Here is a 26,972-nt window from a genome sequence, read left to right on the forward strand (position 1 = left end):
CTGGGTGAACTTGCTGTGCTATTGTTAGGTTTTCTGTAAATCCACAAAGCCATTGTAAAATATAAAGCTTAAAATAAAAATTACATATACATAATTGTTTTCTTTTTTAAAAGCAAAGGAGTTAATTGCTGATAAAGGCTTGAAAGAGGGAGGGACATGGCCACAGAGAGAACTAAAGGGACATTCATTAAGGGGAGAGGCATTCAGCTGGTTGGGGTATGTGTTCATTTCCTACCGGGGCTGTAATGACCACATACTGTTTGTTTTACAAAGCAATTTTACTAGACTTTTTGATGTTGGAAGTCCAAAATGGTTTATACTAGACTAAAATCCTCAGCGGGGCTGCTTCTTTGTGGAAGCTCTGGGAATAGTTGTCTTCTTGCCTCTTCCAGCTTCCAGACCATTGTTCCTTGGCACAAGGACATTTCCTCTGTCTTCAGAGCCAGCAGCACCATCATTTTCACCTGCCTCACGTTGACCCTTGTGACTTCCTGTCTTTATAGGACACGTGATTACATTGGGCTCATTCACAGGTTCTGAGGGTGAGGATGTGGACATCTTCAGGGATTCTGCCTCACAGGATGTCACCAGGGAGGTACACTGGAGGCCCTGAGGAGAAAGTGAGGTCAGCCCTGGATAGAGGGAACCTGAGGTGCCTGTGCCACATCCAGGGAACCCACCCCCTTGGCTCCCATCTATTCACCATTTACACCTACCATGAGTCAGTCACTGGGGATATGAAGTTGAATACTGCATGTCACTGGTCCTAAGATACCTTTTCACTTCTGAACACTGCTGAAATCAGGAGGTACCCTTCAGTTAATGACATTTTATCACTAATTGGCAGTTTTCTTTCTTCATGACACATAAAGGAGGATGCTTTACAACTGAAGGCATCTTGGAGTCATTGAAAGCCAGGTTTGGGCTGGCACTATAGTGGGCCTAATTATTACAAGTCAGAGACTTCACTAGACCTTCAAGTATCACCACCCCACATCAAGTCTTTCCTAGTTCCTAGCCTGGGTCCTTCCACTCTGGAGTTCCCATGTGTCCCTGGGCTCTGGTGCTCAGCTCTCCCACAACTAACAGACTCCACCAGAAACCTGGCCACATGCACGCTCAGCTTGACTACCACAGCAGGATCCAGGACCCAGCTTTCTCCTGAGGTATAACCTGTTGTGGGAGTCAGGTCAGCAGAGAACCACCTGGCTGCACACTGCTAACAGCTGGGAGCTTTTAAGACCCAACTGCCAGGCCACTACCTAGACCAATTCATTCAGAAGCTGAGTAATTTTATAGCTCCCCATGAGATTCCGAAGGACAGCTGAGATGGAAAAGATCAATCAGCCTAACTGGGTTTGAGGTGGCACATGGCAGCACTGCTGGGAGGTGTGAGGTGTTAGGTCTAGACAATACAATTATACCAGTCTCCTGCCCAACCCCCTCCAAATTCTGAATTCCTGAAAGGAGACCAGCCATTATCTCAGTTCCCTCAAGGCAGTAGCCAAGTGCCAGGCACACTGTGGGAGCCTAGGAAATATAAGTCTCAGGGCCTCAAAGGCCAGGCAGAAAAGGCCTGGTGCCAAGAAAAGGTCTGGAAAGGAAACCCATTGGGCTGGGCCAGCTTCTGATTTGCTGTGTGACCTCCAGAGAGGCAAGTGCCCCTCTTTGTGCTTGTTCAATGCATGGCTGGCCTTCTAGAGTCCTTCAAGTGCCAACAATGAGTTTGCACTTAAGATAGTGGGAAGCCAGTTAGTACCAGGCTTCCTGCTCACTCCCAACAGTTGTCCCACTCCTTCCAGCCCTAAAATCTCTTCTGGGGCTCTATCCTATACTGGCTCCAAGGACAGAGACTCTGAGGTCCTAAAAGCCATATAAGAACCGCAAAACAGGAAACTCCAGAGGAAACCAAAACAGTACATGAGTAAAGAGATTTGTAGATAGTGAGCAGAGTCCAGGTAGAAAGACCACAGGCAGAGCCAGCCCCAGCTCTCCCCTAGGAGTGGTAAAAAAGGTGAGGTGGTTCAAAGGACCAGAAACTCCCAAGGAGGAACTTCAAAAGGAAACACTCAAGGACTGAGATGAGTCCAAACAGGCTGTGGAGAAGGTTCCTGGCTTCTGGTCACGAGCACTGCCAAGGCCCTAATACACAACTGAAGGCTTTTATTGGGAAAGGGAAATTGACTGAAAAGTGGCCCCCAATATCCTCACTGCCTAAGGCAGCTGGAGGTTCCTCCACAGAGTTCAGGAAAAACGGGCCCCCAAAATGGGCTCTCAGCAGGCTCAGGTGTAGAGATCAAAGTCAATACGCTTGGAGTTGTAGAACTGTCCACCAGGCGGGTCCAGTTTTCGGCAATAAACACCATCCGGGAAGTAGCCTTCATTCACCCAGGTCTGCAAAAGAGGGAAGACTGATGGGGTGGGGGCAGGGAGAGAAAAGACAGATGAAGTAGAAAAGGGCTTACCTGCATCTGGGTGCTGGTGAAGGGCCCGTACAGCTCAGCATCACTTGTGTTCTCCCACTTATATTCCCACATCACATCCACCAGACCATCTCCTGACAACTCTGCTTCTAAAAACAGGCAAAGTCATTTGGGCTTAGTTCAAGTGCCCTGCCCACACACCCCTTCTCTGCCATTCAACCTTACCTCCTCTCTGGACAGGAGTTGGGGTCTCCAGCTCCCCCTCTGCCACTTCCTCAGCGAACATGTCCAGAGAGGGTGAAGGTGTGGGGTCAGGGGGTCCCTGAGTCCGACACCCCAACCCCTTCAGGCGCATAGCCAAGCGTTCCCTTGTCTCCTGATACACACCAAGATCCCCCCAGGCCACCATCTGGTCGGCCAACCCGGTAAGCCGCTCTAAACGCTGGGGTGAATTGGGCCGCCCAGGCCCCCTGATGCCCCCTCTGCCTCCACCCCGGGCCCCCAGACGCCTCAGGGCCCCAGCCACAGTCTCTCTTGGCAACAACAGCTCCAGAAGGCCTTCCAGGAGGGCTTGGGCACTCATTGGTGTCCGACCCAGGTTGTCCTCCTCTTCTGAGTCTGACAGGAGGCGCTGATCTGGTGCCCGTTCCCTGATCTTCACCTGTAAGATGAAAATGGGGTGGGCGGGCAGGTTCTACAAACTGCCAGCAGGACTCAAGCCCAGCACTTGTTGCCTTCAGGCCTCCAGGCATGCCAGGCCCTGGACCTCACCCAGTCAATGTTGTCCAACCAGCTATCTTGGATCTGAGCATCCCGGTTCAAATAGTAGTTGCCATCAGCATCAAAGTGGCCTTCCTCCATCTCTTCCTGCAGATTGAAGGGTGTGATCCTCACACCTCCCTCACTTGGGAGTGTGGCTGCTTCCTGACCTGTACCAAAGACACAGGGGTCTCATGCTAGGCATGCAAAAGAGAGACAGGCACCTCCCTATCCCACATCCCCAGAAGCCCCTATTTATTCCTCCAACAGTCAATTTTGGGGTTTAGCTCACCTTCTACATCCTCTGAGGCCAAGATATCATATTTGCTGGACCCCTCCTCCTCCTCCTCATCGCTGTCCAAAGAGTGTTTGCCTTTGAAGCGGCTCCCAGGACCCCCTGCCCCAGCCACAGGGTCCAACAGCTGTGAGCAGGAGGCAGCAAGCCATGAAATGCAGTTACTGACTATTCCTCCAAATACTGTAGGATCTGGACTCAAACTGCAAATCCTCCAAACCATTTCTCAGACAACATATAGAAATGTTAGTCCTTTCTACACCCTTTCTTTGTCCCCACAGCTTCTCTCCTCTCCTGGCTTCTAGTTCCTTTTTTTTCTCTTCACTCCTCCCCAGAACGCAGGAATCTGGCCCCCTCACCTTCTTGGGAACAACGATTTCATCCTCCTCATCTCCCACGCCTTGAAAGGTCACTTTTCTCTTTGGCATGATTGGACACAGGTGGCCTTCCCCTAGCTGAGCCGAGGCAAAGGAGTAGATTGAGGGAACTGGGCAATGAGGATCCTCACCGCGAGAGGGCCCCCAGTACAACAAATAGTTCAGCTTGTACGTAACTAGATCCAGTTGGGGAGAGAAGGGAGCACAAGAACGTGGTGCCGAAAGAATGTTGTCAGCCAGAAGGCACCAGGGACTTCATCCGAAAGAGTTGCTGGAGCGGGGACGCTGAGGAGGACGCGCGGAGGAGCTCCCCATGGGTACCCCCACCCTTGACGAAAGGAGCCAGGCTCCCCCGCATGACCACCCCACTCCCCGCAGTCCTGGGCGTGATGGGGCTCCGCGGGCGAACACCACTCCTCCATTCCCAGCTCCCTCGGAGCCCGGAAGGCCCAGGACTTGGCGCCCTGGCTGCTACGCTCCTCCCCGCGCGGCCTCCCAACTCCGCGGGATGACCCCCAACTATCCAGGGCTAGTGTGTACAAACTAGAGAGGCGGCAGAGCCACGGAAATTCGAGCAGTCCCACCCTTGCTCTCACCTAATGGACCCGGATAATCAGGGAAGAAGAGCAACGACGCTTTCGCCACGGCTATATCCGGGGCACCCGGCCGCCATCACCCGGAAGAGAACTTCTGAAGGCGCCACGGAAGGCCGGAAGCGGCTTCCCTCAGGTTAGAGCACTAACTGGAAGAGCGAGCGGAAGTGGGCCGTGAGCGGAGGAAGACACACCCCGTCACCGAAGTGACGTGAAATTTGTGGGGCAACGGTGGCTAGAAGGGAGGACCTGTGAACGCCTAGACGCTGATCGAACCAGAGGGATGGCAGGCAGTGGTTTCGATTCCCTCCTACAGCAGCTAGAGGCTCCGGGGAAAAAGTGGAGTGCATTCTACTTAAAGGGGCGTCCGGGGTCACGATAAAGGAGCAAAGTTCGAGCAGGTCCAGTGGGTTTCTGCCTTAGTTTCCCTTCCCAGGGTTGTCACCTTTCCCCCAGGGCTGGCCAAGGGCTCTGCGCCCTTATCATCTCATTATAAATCCTGCCTTCCTACTCTCAGCATCCAGGTGTCTGCCCTTTCCTAGTCCCGGTGCGACCTTCCTCTTTTCCCTGGGGAGCCAACCTGAAGGCCCTTTGTTTCTGGGGCACTTTATAAACCCAGCTCCCTTTGGAGGTCATTTACCCCACGCCTATCCTGAGTTCGTGGTTTGAGGTGGGAGAAGCCATCACAGGAGAGGTGGCAGTGGCATCCATACCCAGTAGTCTGGTTAGAAGCCTCTTGTGCCCTGAGCTCAGGTAGGCCTGGAGAAGGGCAGCAGTGCCTTTCTCTCAGACCACAACCACAGGATAAAGCCCCTCTCTTTAAAACGGCCCCAGCCAGGGACTTTTGCCCAGGCTCTATAATCAGCCCAAGGGGCACAGCTGTGGTTGGGAAGAGGGAGGAGCAGGTCCCAGTACTGTGGGGACAAGACCTCTCACTCTTGAGGACACTTAAGAGTCTCAATCCCACTAGACTAAGGCTGTGCCCAGGAAGAGCCTACTGGACAGTATGGGAGTTTCCCAGGATAAGATGGGCCAACCCTTCTCTTTCATGCCCCCAGGGTCTCCTTCCAGATAGGACTATCATGAATACTGCACTAAAAGTCTGTGCTGTTTTTTCCGAGGGTACGAAACACAGGCTCCAGACCATGAAGGCATCTTGCCAAAGAAAGGGACTCTAAACATCATCTATCAGCACCGCTGGTTCAGCCTCTGGGTAAACCTCTTCTTCTACCTGGAGCACCAGGCAGATCACAACCCCCTAAGCCTCATGCTGTTGGAGAACTGCCATGGAGTCACGCCTTGGAGCCACAGAACCCTATGCCTTTACCATCCTGACCCCAGGGTTGGAGGGCACAACAGGTGGGCAGGTCTTACAAGCTGACAGCAGAAAACCAGGAAGAGCTGGGAGCCTGGCTGTAGGCACTGGCTGGGGTGAGTTGGAGACAGCTGGCTTCACTGCTACCCTACCTGGAGGCCCAGTACCAGGAGCTGTGCCAGGCAGCTGGGCAAGAGCCCAGCTCACCTCTAGAGGACTGTGGCTTCCTAAGCACCCTCAGCTCCCCCTCCAGCTTCCAGGAGTTGCATGAACACTTTGGGAAGGAGATCCTGGTACTGCAAGTGGTATGGAGAGGGCTCCAGGATGCCAGTGATAATGGCCGCAGCAGATCCCAAGCAGAGTTTGAGCAGGAACTCAACCATTGCTTGCTGATGAATGACTGAGAGATGGACCAAAGGCCAAGAGGTACCTACCTGCCAAGACCAGCCAGCTGCTTCAATAGACACCCAGATTTTGAATTGCTCTGTTGCCTTCTCCCTCCCTAGTCCTCATTCTGACGCCCTTCATCAAATAACAAGGCAGGAGACAGGCCCAAGTACAACAGCAGATTCTTTTCCTGCTCCTCAAAGCGCCACAGAGTAGGGCAGAGACAGAAGAGAATGTAAACATTGGGTTCCACCCCATGGAGCTCAAGGGAAGACCCCTCACCCCAAAAGGGGCTGGAGAGATAGAAGAGAACAGGTGAAAGATGGGGGCCCTGGTGAGACAAAGCAGGGGGATGTCTGGAAGTACATAGGAAGGTGGGTGAAGAGGAAGGAAATCAAGGAGGGTGGTAGGTGGGGAAGTGGGGGACATTCCTGTTCCAGTGCATGTCCCCTTAAATAAACTTGAGTGTAAGAACACTGTAGAAGGAAAACCAAACAACAGAAGACAAAGCAAACACCCCCACCCTGGGCTGACCACGTCTTCTGTACATAATTATAACAGAAATGTCCAGAAATCGAGTGAGGAGAGCCTTGGGCCCAGCCAGGAAGTGGAGACAGGCAGGATTGAAGAAGGGAAATAGGAACCCAGCTCCACTTCTTGGGTAAGGGGATCAACTAAGATATAAGAATCTGGAAACTGCTGACTCCCATTGCCAAGAGTCACCCCTGAGGTGACAAAAAGCCAATCAGGACAGCACCTGGGAAGGGACCCCAGAGGGAATTGGGGTAGGAGTGACAGAGACCCCAGCTGGGCCTAATTGGAGGTGAGGGGCTCCAGACTTGGTCATGGCTGCCCAGGGAAATGCAGCTGCCCTGTTCACTCTGACTGTCCTGGCAGCTAGCAAGGAGATGGAGAATCAAGCCACTTTCCTGCCAGGAGGTTGGAGGCAGCACTCCTGGCTGAGGGAAAAAGAGGGGGGCCATGCAGTCCAGCCCCGGGACAGAGGTCAGAAGTAAGCATCCTGCCGGGTCTCAGAAGCCACAGACCTGTCCCCACCATCCTGTGGAGCTGGGGGACCCTCTGCCTTCCGTCGCAGTGAAAGCTTTCTGCCTTGGGCCTTCCTCTCCTGCTTCTGCCGTTCCTTCTCCTGCTCTTTTTCCCACTTCTGCCGTTCCTTCTCCTGCTTCTCCCGCTCTTTCTCCTGTTTCTGCCGCTCCTTCTCACGTTCCTTCTCCTGTTTCTGCCGCTCCTTCTCCTGCTTTCGAGTCTCCTTGCTGGAACCAAGTGGCATGCTATTGCCAGTAGGTGAAGGAAGGGATGGATGCAGTCCCTCAGCAGTGACCACTGGCCCTGGGGCAGGCCCAACACTGGCCCTGCGGGCAGGAAGAGGTGGAGAGGGGGCTCCTCCACCTGCCCGGGAGCCTCGGCTCTTGAGGCCAGGGAGGCTGAGGAGGCTGGAGGAGGGACCTAGGGGTGGCTGTTGCCGGCGGTGCTCCTCATGGATGGCCCGGGAGCCATGTAGTCGTCGTGAGGGCCGATACTGTAGCTCCCCCCGGGTTTCCCGCCACTTCTTGAGCTGGGCTGCATTCTCTCGCTCAATCAGTGCTTCCGTCACTGGGAGGTTGGTCACCTAGCAAAGAAGAAATGGCTACCAGAATGAAGTAAGGGTGGGGATGAGCTGAACCAGGTATGGGGTGTGCTCAGGCCAGGACCTACCTCATGCACCAGAAAGTCCTCCTGCATGCACTGCTGGGGAAGATTGCGCAGCTGCTCCATGGTTTCATACATGCCTTGGCAGGAGCGCAGCTTCTCCACTGAGCCCAGAGTGTGCCGCAACAGCACCAGGGCCACCCGGAAGATGATCTTGACACCTGCAGGGCCAGAGAAGAGAGTATGGGTGACCAGGCCTGGGATCTCAGCCTGTCCCATTTAGGAAGGACTCACAGCCCCCATCTCTGCCTACTGCCAACCTGACAAATGGGGAAACTGAAGGCCCAAGAAGGGAAATGAGCTGCCATGGGTTTCAGGTTCCTGGGGAGAACAGGGTCTGAGGTTGGTTGTGGAGCCAAAACAGGCCTCACTTTCCCCAGCCCCCAGACTGTTTACAGTGAAGCCTAGGCCCAACAGTACCTTCTGGCAGTGGGCCACCCTCTGGCAGGCAGCCATCATGGAAACCCCAGACCCCTCATGGCCTGAATGGCTACAAAAGTACCTTCACAGAAGAACATATCCCAGACACGCAGCACTGAAGCCCATGGAAGGGTGCGGGCAAAGATGCACATGAACCATTCCGTCATGTAGAGCACAGGGTCAATGCGTTGCCGCCGCAGGTGCCGATGTGCCAGTGGAGATGCCCGGCGCAACAGCGCGAAAAAGATTTCTCCATCCAGCTGAATGGCCTCCTGGAAGTGGGTTAAGCCATAAGAAGAGGCCTGATGTGGCCCCCTGGGGATAGAACTGGCCCTGATAGGGGATCTTCACCTCAGTGGGCAAGGCCCATAGCAAAGGGATAGAGGGCACAGTGTGGGATAAAGACCTCACTGCACCCTTGTGGTATGGTCACAGCCCCCGCTGCACCCAGCCTCGAGACGCTCACCAGCCCTGCACTGTAGTAACCGGGGAGGTACTTGTCACAGATCTGCACCAGGCACCAAAAGGCTTGCTGAGAAGGGTAAGAGCAAGGAGAGAGGGTTAGGGCCTGAGAAATGAGCAGAGAGATTCCCCATCACCACTGCTGGCCAGATCCTCCCAGCCCCTCGCCACCCAGGACCAGTGCATGCTGACCTCAGCAGGCATGTGCATAAGAAGCACAGCAGCCACTGGGGCCTGGGCCTGGCAGTAGCCCTCGTCGGGCCGGTAGATAGTGTAGGCCTTCAATATTCTATACAGGTCCTGTTGCCTGTGGGTATTGGGAAAGACATGAGGGCAGTCATAGGAGTTGGGAGTGCTCCGCCCCCAACTAAACCCACTGCCGCAACAGACCCAACCCAGATCCCTCCTAGAGCCAGTTCCAGGTTAACTTCCAAGCTTTACCACAAACAAAAGACTCAGACCCTAATCAAAGCATTCCAGGCCCCAGTCTTCCGCCTTTGCCAGCACACACCACTTGCTCCCTGCCCATACCCAGCACAGGCTGTGCTCTCCTTCCATCTGCCACCATCCCATAAACCTTCAAGGTCACCGTCTTCTGGAAGTCTTCACTAACCACAGCATCAGCCCTCTTCTAGCACTGTCTGAATGGTTTTATCACCCTAGACCAGGAGCTCTCCCAGGGCACGGCTTGCATTATCCATCTCAGCTGGATTTCATCAGTTCCCTGCCAGCATGCAGAATGGACCCAGGTTCTTGATGAAGGCTTGAGAAGCCTTTCTCTTGTCTCTGTATCCAAAAGGATAAAATCTCTACCCTAGACCTGCTCCTCTTCCTTGAGAGTGCCCTGTCACTGTGGGAATTCCATGCACTCAGCCCCACATCAGGAAACAAAGAGCCTTCCATCACTCTCCATGGCTAACCGCCAAGTCTCACAAACACTACATCCTGAATTTCATTCATGTCTGTTCCTTCTCTCCACCTCCACAGCCACATCACAGCTCAGACCTTCATCTCTTACCCAAAAAATAATGATCTCCCAGATAGCTGCCTCCAGTCACACACATACTTCTGACCACTGCTTAGAACAGCATTACCCAAACTTCAGTCATGGAAGTGTGATCTTCATTTGTGCTTTATCGGCATACCACCCCTATTATTTATGTAATATTTGTTCTCCACTATGCAACAGCATCCATGAAATGCCAGGTTTGATATGCTAGTTATTGTACCTTATGCATAGTAAATTAAAAGTGTAACTTCCACCAGTTCGCATCTACATTCACCAACCCATCTGCTTCTGTGTCCCTGCCTTCTCCCCTATTGCTGTGGGTGAACTGTCTGTGATCCTGGCCAAGCACAGCCTTTCCACTTGGGCACTGGATCCCATCCCCTCTTTCCTACACAGGCCATCACTCCAGCAACCTTCTCATCTCTACTGCATTGTTAATTTCTCTCTTTACTGGTTATTCACGTTGGTACACCAACATCTAGCTTTCCTCTAGTTTAAAAAAAGTCTCTAGACCCTATCTTCTCCTCCAGATACCACACCATTTCTTTCCTTACCTATTCAGCAAAACTCCTCCAGAGTACAGGCTCACCGTTTTCAATTTCTTTCCTCCCATTCTCCAGTCAGGCTTCAACTGCTCCACACAAAACTGCTTCTATCAAGGTTGCCAATGACCTACCTCCACACTGCTAAGTCCAGATGTCAATTTGCAGGCTTGACTTAGCTGACCCATTGGTAGCATTTTGTATAGCCGATCCTGAGACCCCTCTTCACTTTGCTTCCAGGAATCATGCTCTCCTGGTTCTTCTACCTCTCCAACTTCCCCTTCCAATCTCCTTGCTGGTTCTTTCTCATCTTCCCATTCTTGAAATGCTAGAGCTGCAGGTCTCAATCTTTGAATCTCCTTTCGTAGCTATACTTGTTACCTTAATGACCTCATCCAGTCCCATGGGTGGGATTTAGTCCCATCTAGACTCTGACAATTCTCAATTTCCAATTTATCTCCAGTTTAGTTTAAATCTTTCCCCCAAATCCAGACTTGTAAATATATCATACATCCAGTTTGCTTGACATCACCATCTAGATATGCAACAGGCATTTCAAAGTTCACATTCTAAAACCAAGCTCCTGATATACCCTCTGAATCTACTTATCCCCCCTAGTTTTCCCCATCCATATAGCAACTCCATTCTTCTGGTTTCTCAGAGCAAAAACTTTTAACATCAGCTTTCACTCCTCTCTCCTTTTCTCTCTCTCCAACATGCCATGTCTAATCCACCGGCAGATCCTTTTAGCTCTACCTTCGAAATGTATCCAGAATCCAACTACCTCTCCCCATAGTTCCACTGCTACCATACTGGTCTATCAATCACCATCTCAACCCTGGATTATGAATATAGTCTCTAGCTGGTCTCTGCTTCTGCCCTTGTCTCCTATAGTCTATTCTGAGCACAGCAGCCAGAATGGTCCTCTTAAAACACAAGTCAGCTCAGGTCACTTATAACTCCATCTCCATTTACATTCTCCATTCCCCTTTCTTGCTTTAAACTCTTCTTTAATACCATGATTTCACAAACAACATGCTTCCTTCTTTATCTTAGTTATTGTCTATCCCCACCAAAGTATAATTAACCCTATGAGAGCAGTTTTTATATTTTGCTGACTGCTGTCATCTGTGACTAGAACAGTGCCTGGCAAATATCAGGTACCCAATAAATATCTGCTAAAAGAATGAACTTACTGACTAAATTATCCATATGAGAACCACCTAAGATTATCTTGCATATTACTAGGGAATGGTATGTATACATCTTGAGGAAGCCTAGCACATGGAACAAAATCCAAGTGCCTCGGAACAGCATTTAAGGGCCCTTGGTCATCTGGCCTTAATGTGCTTTTCCAGTCTCAGCTCTACCCAACCCCACTGCCCAAACACATCTTACATAATCCCCAGCCAGGAAACCTGGCCCCCACTCACACACTCTGCTCCCATCTATCCTTCAAAACCAGCTCAAATGCAACCTACTCAGTGAGCCCTAAGTGTGCCTCCTCTTCTCCCCCCAACACCACCTCCACCACCCCAGCCAGAGTCTCCATCCCAGTATACTGCCTTCAGTATAGCTTGACACTCAGTCCAGTAAGACCACTCTTCTAGAAGTCCTGGAGGAAGAACTGCCTTCAACCCTGCCCTGTATCCACTGAAGCCTTCAACAAATGTTTGCTGACTCACATGATCGGGCCACCTTACCCATGCCCGCCTCGAGCAGCAAACATCTCGTGGAAAGGAAACTGGCGGTGCAGGTCCTTCTCAATCACATCCAGCCACTTCGGGTCCCCAGGGGCCCGTTCCAGCTCCTGCAGTGGGACAGCAGGAATTATTTCAGAACCTAGGGGGACTGATAACACCCTTTGCACAGATAGTTACCATGTGACCCCACACCCTGGATGTACCTCAAACTTGCCCGGGTTCTGCTCCAGGAGTTCCTTGCTATTGGACAGGTACTGCCAGGCCTTGGCTCTGAGGGAGGAGGGTATCCCCTTCCGGCAGCGCAGCTTCACCTAAGGCAGAGTAGCAGGTAGATGGATAGCTTCAGGAGCTGGCACGGCCTCCACGCTTTGCCCAGCAGTCCTCGGGCTCCTTGAGACATCCCTCTCACATCCCACAGATATTACTCCACTGGACCTAGCCTGGCTTTCTATCTTTAAAGATACTCCTCCCAGCCCAAGTACCCCCGGCCGCAGTGTGGTCCACAGAACAGATACTATCATGTTTCTGGGATTCCCCAGAGCATGTGGGTCCTCCCCTGCCCACCACTCAGCCTTCTCAAACCTTCTGGAAACGCCGTGATAGCCATTTATCCCAGTGACTGAACATCTCCAGCCATTTGAGCTCCCGCTGCCGAGCAACATCTACCGGAATGGAGCTCTCACTGCCAGATGGGGAGACATGGAAGGGATCAGTTAGCAGTATAAAAACTGAAGCAAGCCACCGCCCCCAGGCTCAAATGAGAAACAAACATAAAAGCATTCCATGAGCTCCCAAATATCAGGATATCTGGCTACTTAGCCATCCAAGGCCCTAGTTTGCCACACTGCAAGGACATTTTCCTTTTGGAAGGAATCTCTGTACAGAGATTATGTTCTCATGTTAGATCTCTATACAGAGCTGTATTCAAATCCTACTTATGACATATACAAGTCTGCAGAGAGAGTATGGCATATTTAAAGCCACACCTTGCATTGGATCTAGATCTAAGTTCTAGATTTACCACATATTCATTGGTGACCTTGGGCAAGTCACTTAATTCCTCTATGCCTCAATTTCCTTATAAGATAGAGAGAAAAACAGTATCTGAGAAGTTGTATGAGGTATAGTAGTAATAGCAATTATTATCCATAAAATAAAATACAGAACTAATATACTACTTTGTCTCCTTAGAAGCAAATGTCTAGATATCCTTCCATCAGACTCTTGAGATCCCTTGGGCCATATGCAATTCCCTCTACCTCCTCCTTCCTGAAATCACCCCAGAATTCCAGGCAAATCAAACTTTCCTTGCACCCTCTGCTCTGTCCAAGTTTCATTCTCAAGATGCCCTATCAGTCTTGAAACAGTTACTTGTAGGAGCCAGTACCAGGAGATGAGAGAAATGGAAGAGTGAGCCTGAGTTTCTAGACAGACCTGAACTCTAATCCCTCTTTGTCCCTTAGAAGTTGGGTAGTCTTGGCAAATGATAGCCTGAGTCTCTTCCTCATTTGTAAAATGGAATATTACCACCTACATCACATCACAGAGTTATGAGATTATTGAGAAATTGTATACAAAGGGTTATTAAATGGAAGGGCTCATTAAATACTAGTTTCTTTTGTCCTAGAAGCTCCTTAAACAGAGAGACTATCTCTCATTAACTTCTGTAAGTTAGTTCCAAACTCTACTAAGGACAAGTAAAAGTAAAATACCTTTCCTGTCCTCAAGAACGGCTCAAGCTAGCAGGGGAGATTAACTACAATGTGGTAGGGACTACAATGACAAAAATGCATAGAAGAGGCACCTTAATTGGAGTGGGGAAAATGGATAGCAGGGAAGGCTTCCTGGAGGAGGGGACATCTGAAGTAAGCCATGAAGGACTGAGTAGAACTTAGCAGGAAAAGAAGGGGGAGAAAGACTTTCCTGGCAGGTGGGACAAGTTTAGTAAGTAGGGAGAGAGACTACAATCAGTTCAACAGGACCACAGCACGAAGCGCATAGTGAGTAATGGTGGGGAAGACCAGACAGGCAGAGACAGATAATAAGGAGCCTATGTGGCCAATGGGGAGTTACTAAAAGCTTTTAAGGAAACAAGTGCCTCAGTCAGTCTTGCCTAAGTAATACATTCCTCCAGCATGGAGAATGGATTTTAGAGGGACAAAATAACAAAGCAGAGAAATAGCACCCAGCACAGAGCCTGAACACAAGAGGGGCTCATTAAAATCAAATTCAATTCAACTTCCTTAGGGCAGCATGGTATTGAGGAGAGAGCTGTTGGTTACATAGATCTAGATTATTTGAGTGAGGCAATTCATTCAGCTGCTCTAAACCTGTTTCCTCACCTATAAATTGGATACAGCAATGCATCCTTCATGCATGGGAAAGCAGCAAGGTCAAACTTCAGTTGCCTTCCCCTCATAGGGACCATGAATGTTGGTGCCCAGTCAAAGGTGTTCTCACTTTTTGTTGGATTATGAACCCTACCTAGGATACCCTCCCACAGGGCTTCCCCTACCACCAGGCAGGTTTCCTGCACAGCCCCAACTAAATCCTACTCATTTTCACAATTCAGATCAACTTCAGCTGAACTCCCAAACTAGGCAAAATAACCCTTCCCTAAGTGCTCACAAAATCCTGTGATGATATCTAGGCTAAATCTAACACATATTGAAACCAGGTATTTAAGTATTTGTTCTTCCTCTAGATGACAAGTACTTTGAAACAACTATTTTATCCATAGTACCCAAGAGAGGGCCTGGCACCTGGGTGCTCAGATGCTGTAGATTGAACTGACCAGCAACTTAAAGGAACAGAGGGACAATGGACAGATCCAGAGAGAGGGAAGGAAGAAGTCAGAGGTGATCACACCCCCACATCAGGAGTGACTCAGGCCCCTGGAGGGAACTAGGAAAGAATAAGCCCGGCTGGGGAAATGAGGAAATGGGGAAGAGGCCTCCCCCAACCCCTTTCCTTCAGTGAAAACACAAGACTGCCCTTCTGTTTTGCAGAAGGGCCCTGCCTTCAGGGTCTCCCCTCCATCACTCAGACTTCCCCAACTCACCACCCCATCAGACCTAGGGGTGTGGAGTAGGGGAGACGCCTGTGTCCCTTCCAGACTCTACCCCTATGGGACCAAAGGTCTCTACCAGAACCCCTGCCCAGCTAACCAGCCAGAATATCTGGCCTGTAGCTGTAGTTTCACATCAAGGACCTGGAACAACCTTAAGTATCATCTCACTCAATCTCTCACTTTATAGAGAAGGAAACCTCACAGATATAGGGAAGACACTAGCTCAAGTGCACACAACACATCAAAGGCAAGGCTGAAACTCAATCCCAGAACTCTTGACACCTGGTCAGAAACTCTAAAGAGTGCCACAGAAACCTCACCAAGTATCCTACTTCCACCAATCACCCCCTAAAACTGAAGAGGTGGCTGGGCTACCAGAGTATCATTTTTTTGTTGGATTATAAACCTGGGAAAGTTGTATCATTTTTCCTTCCCCATCCTCTGCTTCCCTAAAGCATTCTTACTGGGTGCCCACCGCATACTCACAGGCTGCCTGAATACTGGCTGCCCCCAAGAAATCCATACTTGTCCGTCTTGCGCAGGGCCAGCCCATTTATCTCCGAGTCTGAGCCCATGGAGCTCACATCATCTGCCAAGGACTCCAAGGTTCCAGACATGAGGCTTACGGAGTCCAAGTAGCTCAGAGTGTCCGGAGCCTGCCCGCGAGGCCCAGAGATGCCAGGTCCCAGGCTGGACGTGGAGCCTAGGTCCTGAGAGTTTTCAGCAGGCTCTAGAGCTGGGGTCACCGTCACGACAGCTACCGGGGTCTCACACGTCCCGGGAGGGCCTGTGCCAGGCCCCGAGGGGTTCTCTGTAGCCCGTGCTGTTGATGCTGCACCTCCATGCCCACTTGTCACCTGTCCGGCTGTCACTGCTGCAACCCGTCCAGTCACTCCTGAGGCCACTGTGGTTCCCGGCATGGGTGCAAGCGGGGGTTTGGCGGTCAGGGCCCCAGGAGCCGTTCCGGAAGGGGTCCTGGTGGGGATACCTGTTCCAGGGGCGGGTGAGGTTCTAGCTTCCTCCGTCTTCAGAGAGTGTGCCCCAGGAGCCAGAGCCATCGACATTTTGTCTCCTGCCACTGCTGCAGGCACCAGGGGCTCTGGGCCTCGGGAGACCTGTGCTCTTGGGGTTTCGGGTGAGGCCTCCAGAGTCAGCACCACCACCGTGCTGCCCGCGACCGCCGGGGCTGCGTCCGCGGCTGGAGCCGAGGTCTGGGTCGGCCCCGGTATCCAGGCTGGCAGCGCCGCCCCGGGGGGCACGAGAGTGACCGGGGCCGAAGTGGCTGTGGTCATTGGCGGGCCCTGAGCCACCATCACGAAGGGCCCGGCCCGGGAGCTGCGGGGCGGCGGCGAGGGGGCCGCGGGGGCGCCATGGCGGCGCGGCGGGGCCACTAGGGGCGCCGGGCCCGTCTCCATGGCCGCGGGCCGCCCCTCACATCCCCTCTGCCGGGGCGGCCGCAGAAGGCGCCGGCCTTCAAGCCGCTCCGCACCGCCCGCCTAGGAAGGCGAGAGGGCGAAGGGCGCGGCCTGGAGCGCGCCAGAGGAGGGAGCGGCGAGCGGATGGCCGCCGGGCGCGCGGAGGCGGGGCAGGGTTCCGGGAGCGCCAGGCGTGAGGGTTTCGCTCGCTCCCTCTAACTCCTAGCGTTCTCTCGCCCCCGCCCCTCCCTCTCTTTTTGGGCAAGCAGCCGACCTCGCGCCTGCGCACTCGCCCCGGTGCCGGCTAAGCGGCCAACGTTTCGGCATTTCACGCCTGCGCGCGAGTGGTTCCATCGCGCTCCTTTTTTTCTCCCGTCTCGTCAGAGGGCTTAAACGAACAATAGGTGAGAGGGTTTCTGCCAATCGTTGGAAGGATGGGTGGGGCCGGATGAGGGAAGGGGGTGGATAATTTGGAAAGCGGAAACGGTAAAGTAGAGGCAATCAGACCAATGAGAGGGCGAGTGAAGGCAGGAGGCGGGGAGAAGGAAGTAACTAATAGAAAAGCGTGAAGCTGAACCTCCTGGCCAATAAAGTTGGCTGAAGAGTGAATGCCTGCGGAAGGAGGCGGGGGCTACGAGAAAAGAGGCGGGCCTTGCTACAAGAACAGTAAAAAGGAAGCCAATGGAAAGGGAAATAGGCGGAGGTCAAATTGACAGACGGTGGCGTCTATTTGGGCGGTGACAGGCAGTACCGGCAGTCAATAGAAAGATCTGAGGAATTCTTTAGCGCTCCCAAGATCAGAAAGGAATGACAGCTGGGAGGGGCGGACCAAATTTGCAATTAATTTGCCTCGTCAGCCAATGAGCGCATCCTCTCACTTTAGCAGCAAGGGAGGAAGATAGCTGTCTCAGCGACTGGCAGCATACAAACGGCTCGGGTAGAGCCAGCGGGCGGTGCCAGCCCAGGGATACCGGTGACAGCCAGAGACAAGCGCGGGAGGTGGTGTGACAGCTGGAGACTGCGTAGACAGGGGGCGGGGGCTAGTGCAGTTCTAAAGAGAGTGAAGCAATAAAGAGAGCTGCGCTGCCGTGCCTGAGTCCTTTATGGGCCCCTATTCTCCATCCAGCTCCCGAACTCCTCTCCTCTGGCGGTCTGTGAGATCCTGGGCCCCACCACCGACTCAGTGCCTGATCAAGTATTCTCGACTGCCACTCTCTCTCTCATCCTGGCCGGCAACTAACCCCAGCACTCCAAGCCCAGACGACTATAACCAGACCCCGCAAATGCTCTAAGGGACTCATATTTCTGGATCCACCATCTCCTGGGGGAATCCCAAGCCCCAAGCCCCTCTCCTCAAACCCTCATTTATATGAACTCTTACTTAGAATCCAGGCTCCAATTTCTCTACCTAACCCTGAGTAACCACTCTAATTTAGTGGGGATCCCAAACCACAAACCATGAATTCCCAATACCATGAACTCCCATATCTGTGTTCTTATTCTTTTGGGGGTTCAGGACCCATCCCTTCAACTCCTCTCCCTTCATTGCCACACCTCTCTATGATCCTCATTTTCTGCTGAGAAACCAGGCTCCAATCTCATGAGCCACACCAGGCTAAAGTAGACTACAAACACAAAGCTCTGACTTTACGAACCTTACACTTTATAATGCCCATTCCCCTCAGCCCCCAGTTTAGAGGGCTGTAATTTCCATACTGAGTCCACCATCCTGAAATTTCAGTCAGGCCTAGCTCCCAACTTCCCAGGTCCTTGGTTCCTAAGTTCTCTCAGGCTCCTTGCTCCTAGCGCAGACCTGATCCTGTGAACTACATTCAGTGTCTGAGATACATGGTTTCTGATCTCCTCCTTCTCAATTTCTCCACTTTCCATTTGACCCAAGCTTCCTGAGCACTTCCCCCATTCCCCTCTTTAGAGTTGTCCTCCCCTCCCAGAACCCAGTAATAGGTGGGCTCCTCCCTGGGCCTGGACCCCCATGGTAACCATATAAGGTGAGGCAGCTGTCAGCTGAAACAGGGAGGGGCCAGTGCAGGAAGCCAAGGGCAGCTGCTAAGTTCAGGGTGGCTCCTTCTCTTTTCTTATGAGACAACAGGTGGCTGGACCCCAGTGCCCAGAAAAGAAAATGTCTTAGAGGCATTGGCATGAGACTGGAGGAGGGAGTGGAGAGGAGGGACCTTCCTGAGAACATCAGGTCCTAGAGGGAGCAGGAAGGAGAGATGGGTGTCCTTGCCAACTTTGGCCTCTTGCAGCTTCCTCAGCCACTATTTCCCCTAGGAGAAGGAACCTCAGAGTCACACAGTCAGCCAAGCTGGTTCTTGCCCAGAATGGAGTGAAAAGCTACTGGCCATCCCAGCCACCCAGGAGGAGGTGACCAATTAGCTTCCCTCTTGGTATCTTTGACTCACCTGCTCTGGGTTCCACTTTCACACCAGTATCTAAAGAAATTATTATAGACTTACACTAGACCATGTCCTGTCTCAAACCTTTCCAAGGCTTGAAGGTCTCACAGCCCTCATCCTGGCATTGAAAGCCTTCCAATGTCTGGTCTCCAGCCCTTGGCATCCTATACTCAAGCATGATCACAGCTGTAGCAACCTGAACACTTGTGACCTTTCACTTCTCCAGTTCTATGCCCATCCATGCCCTCTGCTTAGTATGCCTGCTCCTCCACTTTCACCTGACTCATTCCTACTGACCTTCATAAAGTCATGCCCTTACTCTTAGCCAGAGCAGCTACAGCCTCTACTTCTGCACTCCTGATCAGCTAGTATGTAATTTTCTGCATATATCCTGTCTCCACAGCTAGACTCTAAGTTCCACCAAGGCAGGGCCATTATAATTAAATATTAATTATAATGATTATACTTCACAACTGTTTCCAAATAATGTTCACATTTGAAAGTTCTGTGGGATAGGAATTAATCACCATTTTATAGAGGGGGACACCAAGGCCCAGGGAATTGAAGCACAAAGCCTAAGATCATAGCGCAGGCTCTCTGCTCCAGACTGTCTAGTCTCTTCAGACCCAGTGATTCCATGCCCTGTATCTTTCCTCAGAAAATCCCCCCTCTCCTTGAAGGGAATGTAGATGACCTTCCTGACCTTCAGCTTCCCCAGATGGCTCCCTCCCACCCAAATTTCAACTCTGCCACTACCACAACACATATGTACACTTGGCTTGAACTCCACAATAGGAGTGCAGAGACTGTGCTTGCCAAAGTGCCCCCACAAAGCTCAGCCCAGTACCTGGCACACTATAGGTGCTCAACAAATCAACTGGGTTTAAATCTGGGCACACCCTACTCAGAAGTGCAGGGGCCTGGTTCATCTCTCTCCCAGTACTGTGCCTCAGCTTGGATCCTCTCTGAACTCTGGCACATTCCAGCCCCCTCTTTGGGAGAAAGAACATCCCTTCCTGCCCAGGTCCTAGAGAAACATGCATCCCAAGATCCACTCCCTACTCCCTCCCTCCCTGAGCTCCAGCTGTTGCTGGCCTTCCAAGAAAGGAGAGGCCCTGAGAAGGGTTATTTTGGTATCCGGGGTGGGCACTCATAGGGCTAAGGTTACCCTGGTATGTTAAGGGCTCCCTGGGGCAGGACTATATAACCCCAGAGGAACAGCCCTAGACTGACTCTGCTCCTTTCTAGACAGAGCCACTGCTGTGCCCCTAGGAGACCAAAGACATGGTGAGTGAGAATCCCTGAGCCCATGCCCAGATCCCTCAGACCTCAGGACAGCCTCACCCTCTGAAAGAAAGTAGCTGGTTCCCAGTCCAGCAAGAGGAAAAACAATGAATCCTCCTTTTCTTGGTATCACTAATGGGATGAGTACAGAATGATGGCCTAATGATAATTTTCCCAGACACTCCATTCATGGAGTCCCTCTCAAAGCATGCTCCATACCTTCCTGCATCTTCCTGAAACCCTCTGGGACCAGTCAGGCAAGGATTCTCACTGCCATTGTATAAATGAGTAAGTAGAGGTTCAGACAGAGTGAATGAGTAGATGAGGGTCACACAGCAAGTTTGGGACTCAGAGGAGGCAGGCTTAGGGCACTGAGAAAGGGAGGACCCTCCCATCATTGGGGAGGTTGGAGGGATGGACACTCAAGGACTACAGAAAGGAATTTGAGGATGCAACCAAAACAAGTCCCCTCAACAAAGAGGTCATAAGGAGAGGGAAGCCTCGATCCAGAAGAGTTCCTTTAGAAGAATGGACTCAAAGAACCCCGAATCTAATCCACTGCCTCCAGAGAGTACAGATGGATCCATGGACCCCTTTGCCCAACCTTCACCCCCCAGGCACCCAAGAAGGCCAGGAGAAGGGCAGCGGCAGAGGGTGGAAGCTCCAATGTCTTCTCCATGTTTGATCAGACTCAGATCCAGGAGTTCAAGGAGGTGAGTGAAGACAGAAGGGAGACTGAAGGCTGACCAAAAGCACCCCCTGCTGCCCCTCCTTCCCACACCCCCTCCCTGGAATGTGCACCTGTTTGGGGGGGAGGGGAAGGGTTTAGAGTTCCTTCCTCCCCTCCCTGCTCAGAATGTAAGAGGACAACTGGCAGGGGGCCAGAATCTGATCTGCTTGGGGTAGGGATACTAAAGTATGGCCCTGTAAACCCTCCCTGTCCCTGCCCTCCACAGGCCTTCACGGTAATCGATCAGAACCGTGATGGCATTATCGACAAGGAAGACCTGCGGGACACCTTTGCAGCCATGGGTAAGCCCCCACTCCACCTGTAAAAATTCAGTTCAGCAACCTTGGGTTCTAGCCCTGCTGGGTCTCAGTCTACCCAGATGAAAAATGGGTGAGATCATCTGAATTTATGGGAAACATCATTCCCTAGCCCCAAGACTCCACTCCAGCCCATGGTCCCCCACCACCACCTCCAGGGCGCCTCAATGTGAAGAATGAGGAGCTCGATGCCATGATGAAGGAAGCCAGCGGTCCCATCAACTTCACAGTCTTCCTGACCATGTTTGGGGAGAAGCTCAAAGGTAAATGAAGGGTCTTGGGTCTAAGCCCCCAGCTGATCCTCCCCAGACCTTTCATGAACAGACCCTTCAAGTCCCCCCAGAACCCTTAAGCTTCATATGCCCTCCGACCCACCAGGTGCCGACCCCGAGGACGTGATCACTGGAGCCTTCAAGGTCCTGGACCCTGAGGGGAAGGGCACCATCAAGAAGCAATTGTAAGTGACCTCTCCAGCTCCTTACGCACAGAAAGCCTCCTTAAATTCCTACCAAAGGTTAGGCACTGCTAGGGATAAGGGAGAGATTAGGACTGGGGAAACGGGCGACAGGATTGAATTTTCACAGCACATGCAGTGTTTGGGAGAGCAATGAGGAATCTAGAGTGACCCGTTTTCAAGGCAAGTCTGGGAATGTCAACAAGGATGAGGTGGAAAAATGGAAATGAATCATGAAGCCCTATTTCAACTCCCCATGTCACCTCTCTCCAGCCTAGAGGAGTTGCTTACCACGCAGTGTGACCGCTTCTCCCAGGAAGAGGTGAGTGGGGGAGCGGGCCAGTAGAGGGGGAGAGATGGGGGAGCGGAGAGTAAGGAACAGGTAGGCGATGCCACTGCGTATTTTTCTAGATCAGAAACATGTGGGCGGCCTTCCCCCCCGACGTGGGCGGCAACGTAGACTACAAGAACATCTGCTACGTCATCACGCATGGCGACGCCAAGGACCAGGAGTAGGGGACCCTTCAGTTCTCTGCCAGTACGACCCCGACACCGACTCCTAATAAAATTGAACTGGTCTTTGTTTATTTTTGGCGGACGCCTTCAGCATGTTTCAGGTGGGAGGCTGGGCTGAAAACATTACCTGGCACAAAGCCAGTGCCCAACAAATGAATGAATAAAGTGCCCCGGCGGCCTGGTGGGGTAGTTCTACCCGCCACTCCAGTCTCTTATTCCCGCTGGTAAAGTTAAGACTCACGTGGCCTAAAGGAACACTTTATTGATGTCACAGCGTGGTGAAGAAGGGCGGGGTGGGGGAGGTCAAGGACTGGGTTGGAAGCTCACAGCCGGTGAAGTGGGCGGGGTGGGCGTAACCGAGGTGGGGTCGGGGCGGAGCTAGAGGCGGAGCCACAAACTCTGGGATTGGGGGAACCTGTTGGCCAGAGCAGCCCGCTCAAAGGCGGACCTTGGGGCTCCGGGATAAGGCACTGGGCAGCCTGGGACTCGGGGATTGGACAAGAGACAGACTGAAGGAGGAGCCGAGGTAAAGCAGCCAGGCGGGGGCCTCAGAGAGCGTCCGACTGTTCGCCCTGAACCTGGTTCTGCTGCATCTGGGCCTGCATTTTCTCCAGCATCTCTTGCATTCGGCGCAGCTGTGCGGGACAAGATTGTGGGCGGTGTTACCGAGGGAGACCAGAAAGGGACTTCTAAAAGGATTTAGGGCCTTGGTCGCGGGGGAAGCGAGATGCTTGCTCACCTCTTCGTCTTTCTCGCGGAGCAACTTCTCCGTCTCGGCCAGAGGCAGCAAGGGCAGAGGGATCTCTGTGGCGCTCTGGCGGGAGAGCTTACTAGGAAGTGGGGGAAAGGGCCAGGAGTCAAAGACATGACCAAGGCCCTGGGGAAAGGTTGGGGGTTAGGAGGCGGGGCCGTGTCCTGGAAGTGCCGTAAGCAAAGTGAGTGGTCAAAAATGTGGGTGGTGGAGGGGAGGTCTGGATGGTGAGGGCGGGGCCTTGAAGCACCTGGGAGTCAGCTTTGGCTCTCACCTACGGCTGGGTCGATCCCGCGCCCCAGGCCGGGCCAGGCTCTGTAGGCAGCGGGCGCGGTAGCCCTCGTAGAGCAGGTCGTGCGTTACCTCCTTCAAGTCCTGCAAGTGTGTCTGCACCAGCATCCGTCGTAGGTTCAGGAAATCGCTGTGATGTGGGTTCTCCACTGGGGGGCGAACCGGGAGAGTCCCGAAGCTTAGGGTCTAGCCGTACCGGCAAGAGTCCCGCCACCGTTCTAGGGGAGGGTTCGCAGTCTGCAGCCCAAGGACCCTTCTTCTGGCTCCTAGGACCCGAGAGGCCAGAGCTCACCTCCACCTCACATGTTGGGTGCGGTTGACTCGGAGGCGGCCTGGGCTCCCTGCTAACCTCAGAAGGCGTGCGCGACCTTACTTACCCTCCACGGTACCCCAGGAGTAGCGGCGTCCCCTCACCGGTAGGTTCCCACCGTCCCTTACTACCTCGCACGAACCGACAACTGCGAAAGGGATGCTTTCCTAGAGGGCAGGTGTCAGGGATCGCCGTTGGCCCCTCGCAGGGAGAAACCTCTTCCTCAGCTTTCACCTCTACATCCGTTTCCCCTGCTTTTTCTGCCCCTCCCTCCTTTTTCCTCTGCACCTTCATTTCCACATCCTGCCTCTTGAAGTCTTCGTCTTCATCAGAGTCACAATCGGGGAACTGATAAATGCTGATCTCCTCCTCTTTCAGCTGGTCCCGGATCTGAGGGGACAGATGCAGAAACAGTGAGAAACAGAGGCTGTGAGCAACAGGTACCGCATGTCCAGAGACAGTGCGATACAGACACAGATACTGTGTGTCTGAAACAGGAAGATGTGAAAGGGAGATGGTGAGAGGTAGACATACAGGATGACCAAAAACAAAATCTCAGACAATGAGAGACAAAGACATAGATGGTGAAAAACAAAGACACCCTAACAGGGAAGACTGAAGCTGGAAAGATTCTAACATGAGGCAGACACCAAAATGTAAGAAACCAAAGAGAACCATAAGCACAGTGGAAGAGGGCTCTGAATACACTGGAGGGAAGTCTTCAACATCTTGGGGCCAGAGGGATAGCAGGAGTCATGTCTATGCCTCTGCCCTCAGACAGGCCTTAGCCAAGTACCCAGCCCAGGGAAACTATTCTAAGCCTATAGAAACATGGCTCCTTCAGGCAGTTTACTACCCACCTTCAAAAACCTCCCACAGTCTAGCCTGACACATCATGCCCAAAAGGCTACCCCAAGATCAAAGAAGTCAAAGCTGAGTTCAGGTTTCATCATGACTTTAGGCTTCATGTGAGGAGGCCAAAGGTTAGAGGTAGCCACACACACCTTCTGCTTGAGGGCCTGCGTTTCCTTCGGCATCAGGGCATCTGCTTTGCCAATGACAGGGATGATGTTGACCTTCTCATGCACCGCCCGGAGGAAGGCCACATCTAGGGGCCGGAGCCTGCAGCCAGGGATTGGTCAGGGCTGTCTTAGGGCATAGAGACACCCCTACCCCTTCCCAAATCCCCCTAACCCCAGGGTGCCCTCCAGACCCCCGGCCAAAGGGTGAAATGAAGTAGAGGCAGCAGTGGACACGGGAATCCTGGATGTTCTTCCGGTTGAGGCCACTCTCATCCCTAAGATACTGCTCAAATTGCTCCTCAATGAAGTGCACTACGGGCAGCCAGCTGCACGGAGGGATGGGGAGAAAGCAGGCAGTCAGAAATCAGGTGCTGCAGGGATGGGGGCAAGGCTAGCCAGGACTGAGGTGGGGAGGTAGTTTCCTTGGCTCCAACTAAAGACACCAAAGGAAGCTAGCAGGACTGTAGGTAAGATGTTAGAAAGCATAGGGCACTTCGGGCCACATGGCCACCAGAAACAGGCCCTATCTTTTGGGTCAGGGTGGGTAGGGGGCCAGAATAGACTAGCCCCATAACTGACCCTTCAGTCTCCATAGAGCAGCCACATTGGGAAGCTTAGCCCCCCATTCTCTCCCCCAACTCCTCACCAGTCTGAGCAATCCACTGAGTCCCCAAAGCCAGGAGTGTCCACCACGGTCAGTTTCACCTTAATACCCCCTTCTTCAATCTCCACACCCCGGCGCTCGATGGTCAGCGTTTGTGTCAAGCGAGCTATGGGGACGGAGAGGTCAGGGAGCGGGGTGGGAGTCTGAGGCAGTACTACTTTCCTTCCTTTGTATCACAGTTGCCCCCACCCATTTTTAAGGGGAGGCAACTGGGTCCTAGAGAAAAGTCCTAGTGAGCTGGCTAAGTCCTCCAGAAAGTCATGGGAGACCCAGATGGAAAGGAATAGAGTGCAGCCTGGGGACATGGGAGGGGACAGAGTGTCTGGAGAGGACAGAAAGAGTCTTACCACTGGCCTCCGGCAGTTGCCGATCCTCATAGAAGTTGGTGAGAAACAGGCTGTTGATGAGGGTGGATTTCCCTAGGCCTGAGTCTCCTGTGGACAGGCCAAGTTCAGCTGATCAGGTGAGAAGACAGTGTCTCCTGAGGACCCCCTGCCAGCCCCTTCTCCAAAACCCAGACCTGCCACCATGAGTGTGAAGTCAAACCCCTTCTTGACAGACTTGCGGTGCAGCTGGTTGGGGAGGGTGGCGAAACCCACATACTCCTTGTCCTGTGGCGGTGGAGGGGGGACAATATGAGGCTGTTAGGAGTGGCAGGCAGAGGCCCCAGCATAAGCTGATCCTGGGGGCTAGAAGTCAGCCTCCTGGGGGTTGACCTGGGCCTGGCTACCCTAGGTGTTGGAAGTTGGGCTGAGATGCCTGGATTTCTGGGCATAAGGACTCACCATGGCCCTGCTAGCTGTTGCTGCACCTGCTGTCTCGCCCCACTTCCGCTGGTGGGACAGGAAGTTGAGTGCAGCAAACAAGGGGGCGGGTGATGTAGGAAGCTGAGATGCTCAAACTGGCCCAGAGAGGTGGGGAAAGCCAGGACCAATAAAGAATACCCAGGGTCCTCACCTCCTGGATCCCTTTGCCCATCACTCCTAGAGGAAGCTTCAGCTCCTCCATTCTATGCACACCTTTATTCCAAGCCCTACTATAGCCCTGTCATCCTGGTGGGAGGTGAGGTGTAGACAGAGAAGCAGGTTGGTCTCTCTAGCAAGTAAAACAAAGGCTTTGACAGAGTGGTTTAAAGAAAAAAAGGGTTCCCAGAGCCTGAGTGGACCAAAAGCCATAATGGGATCAGTGGTGGAAGGGGTCAATAATTTTCCTTGCCAGCTCATGCAGTGGATTGTTAAAAAGGATTTCAGGTTTTTGGATACCACCACCAGACAGACCTTCCTTCAGAATCCTGGCCACGGCACTTTCCTGTTCAAAACCTTCAGGGGCTTCCCAGTGACCTATCAAGTCTGAGTTCTGGCCTGGCAGCCAAAGCCTTCCCTGTCTGACCTCATCACCCCGTCCCTCACTCATCCTTGTGGCAAGTGCCCACATCCTTGGCTGTGCCCACACTGAGCTTTTGCTTCTGCACCAGGTAGACTCCTCTTCATCCTTCAAGGGTTTGATTCAAAAGCTCTTTTTCCTCCTCTATGAAATCTTCCACAACCATCCCAGGCAGACTCATTTTCATGTCTGTGGACTCCTCACACCTTTCAGAGGTCCCTTCAATGCCCACACTTGCTTACCTGGATGTTTCTTCTACTTCTGATGGCATGGAGTACATCTTTTTCATTCCTATAGCCCCAGTATCTTGCACTGGGCCTGGCACAAAAAAAAGGTGCCAGTAAACAATATAC

General features: G+C 52.6%; 4 protein-coding genes across 8 annotated transcripts; 1 reads left to right on the top strand and 3 right to left on the bottom strand.

Annotated features, from left to right (window-relative positions):
* Positions 1 to 259: 259 nt before the first annotated feature.
* On the bottom strand, positions 260 to 4,927 carry CD2BP2 (CD2 cytoplasmic tail binding protein 2). 3 transcript variants are annotated; one of them, XR_008992168.1, is made up of 8 exons: positions 4,451 to 4,905; positions 3,837 to 3,932; positions 3,475 to 3,604; positions 3,195 to 3,352; positions 2,649 to 3,084; positions 2,466 to 2,572; positions 2,212 to 2,394; positions 472 to 609 (listed from the first exon to the last, which is right to left on the bottom strand). XR_008992168.1 is itself a non-coding variant. In XM_036917680.2 (7 exons), exons 2-7 carry the CDS (start codon positions 3,903 to 3,905, stop codon positions 334 to 336), a joined length of 1,176 nt encoding a protein of 391 aa, XP_036773575.2. In that variant the 5' UTR covers positions 3,906 to 3,932; positions 4,451 to 4,927; the 3' UTR covers positions 260 to 333. The 3 variants fall into 3 exon arrangements, 2 of the variants coding, with proteins under 2 accessions (XP_036773575.2, XP_036773577.2); XM_036917680.2 differs by lacking the exon at positions 2,212 to 2,394 and having other exon boundaries at positions 260 to 609; positions 4,451 to 4,927; XM_036917682.2 differs by lacking the exon at positions 472 to 609 and having other exon boundaries at positions 2,147 to 2,394; positions 4,451 to 4,904.
* A 1,387-nt stretch (positions 4,928 to 6,314) lies between these two features.
* Positions 6,315 to 16,640, bottom strand: TBC1D10B (TBC1 domain family member 10B). The gene is made up of 9 exons (XM_036917679.2): positions 15,552 to 16,640; positions 12,578 to 12,677; positions 12,199 to 12,306; positions 11,996 to 12,102; positions 8,934 to 9,048; positions 8,746 to 8,811; positions 8,362 to 8,551; positions 7,866 to 8,020; positions 6,315 to 7,779 (listed from the first exon to the last, which is right to left on the bottom strand). Exons 1-9 carry the CDS (start codon positions 16,478 to 16,480, stop codon positions 7,156 to 7,158), a joined length of 2,394 nt encoding a protein of 797 aa, XP_036773574.2. The 5' UTR covers positions 16,481 to 16,640; the 3' UTR covers positions 6,315 to 7,155.
* A 3,410-nt stretch (positions 16,641 to 20,050) lies between these two features.
* MYL11 (myosin light chain 11) lies at positions 20,051 to 22,438 on the top strand. The gene is made up of 7 exons (XM_036917677.2): positions 20,051 to 20,184; positions 20,799 to 20,894; positions 21,138 to 21,213; positions 21,387 to 21,491; positions 21,607 to 21,685; positions 21,956 to 22,004; positions 22,094 to 22,438. Exons 1-7 carry the CDS (start codon positions 20,182 to 20,184, stop codon positions 22,196 to 22,198), a joined length of 513 nt encoding a protein of 170 aa, XP_036773572.1. The 5' UTR covers positions 20,051 to 20,181; the 3' UTR covers positions 22,199 to 22,438.
* Positions 22,439 to 22,445: 7 nt separating this feature from the next.
* Positions 22,446 to 26,899, bottom strand: SEPTIN1 (septin 1). Of its 3 annotated transcripts, XM_036917672.2 has the most exons (12): positions 26,238 to 26,894; positions 26,022 to 26,102; positions 25,757 to 25,847; positions 25,584 to 25,670; positions 25,219 to 25,342; positions 24,764 to 24,898; positions 24,555 to 24,672; positions 23,839 to 23,940; positions 23,618 to 23,717; positions 23,224 to 23,389; positions 22,938 to 23,028; positions 22,446 to 22,833 (listed from the first exon to the last, which is right to left on the bottom strand). In XM_036917672.2, exons 1-12 carry the CDS (start codon positions 26,457 to 26,459, stop codon positions 22,747 to 22,749), a joined length of 1,404 nt encoding a protein of 467 aa, XP_036773567.2. In that variant the 5' UTR covers positions 26,460 to 26,894; the 3' UTR covers positions 22,446 to 22,746. The 3 variants fall into 3 exon arrangements, 2 of the variants coding, with proteins under 2 accessions (XP_036773567.2, XP_057343127.1); XR_008992169.1 differs by having other exon boundaries at positions 22,809 to 22,833; positions 23,200 to 23,389; positions 26,022 to 26,899; XM_057487144.1 differs by lacking the exons at positions 26,022 to 26,102; positions 26,238 to 26,894 and having other exon boundaries at positions 25,757 to 26,015.
* Positions 26,900 to 26,972: the final 73 nt, after the last annotated feature.

Source organism: Manis pentadactyla, chromosome 10, assembly GCF_030020395.1.
Source record: "Manis pentadactyla isolate mManPen7 chromosome 10, mManPen7.hap1, whole genome shotgun sequence".
In the NCBI taxonomy this organism is placed as follows: domain Eukaryota; kingdom Metazoa; phylum Chordata; class Mammalia; order Pholidota; family Manidae; genus Manis; species Manis pentadactyla.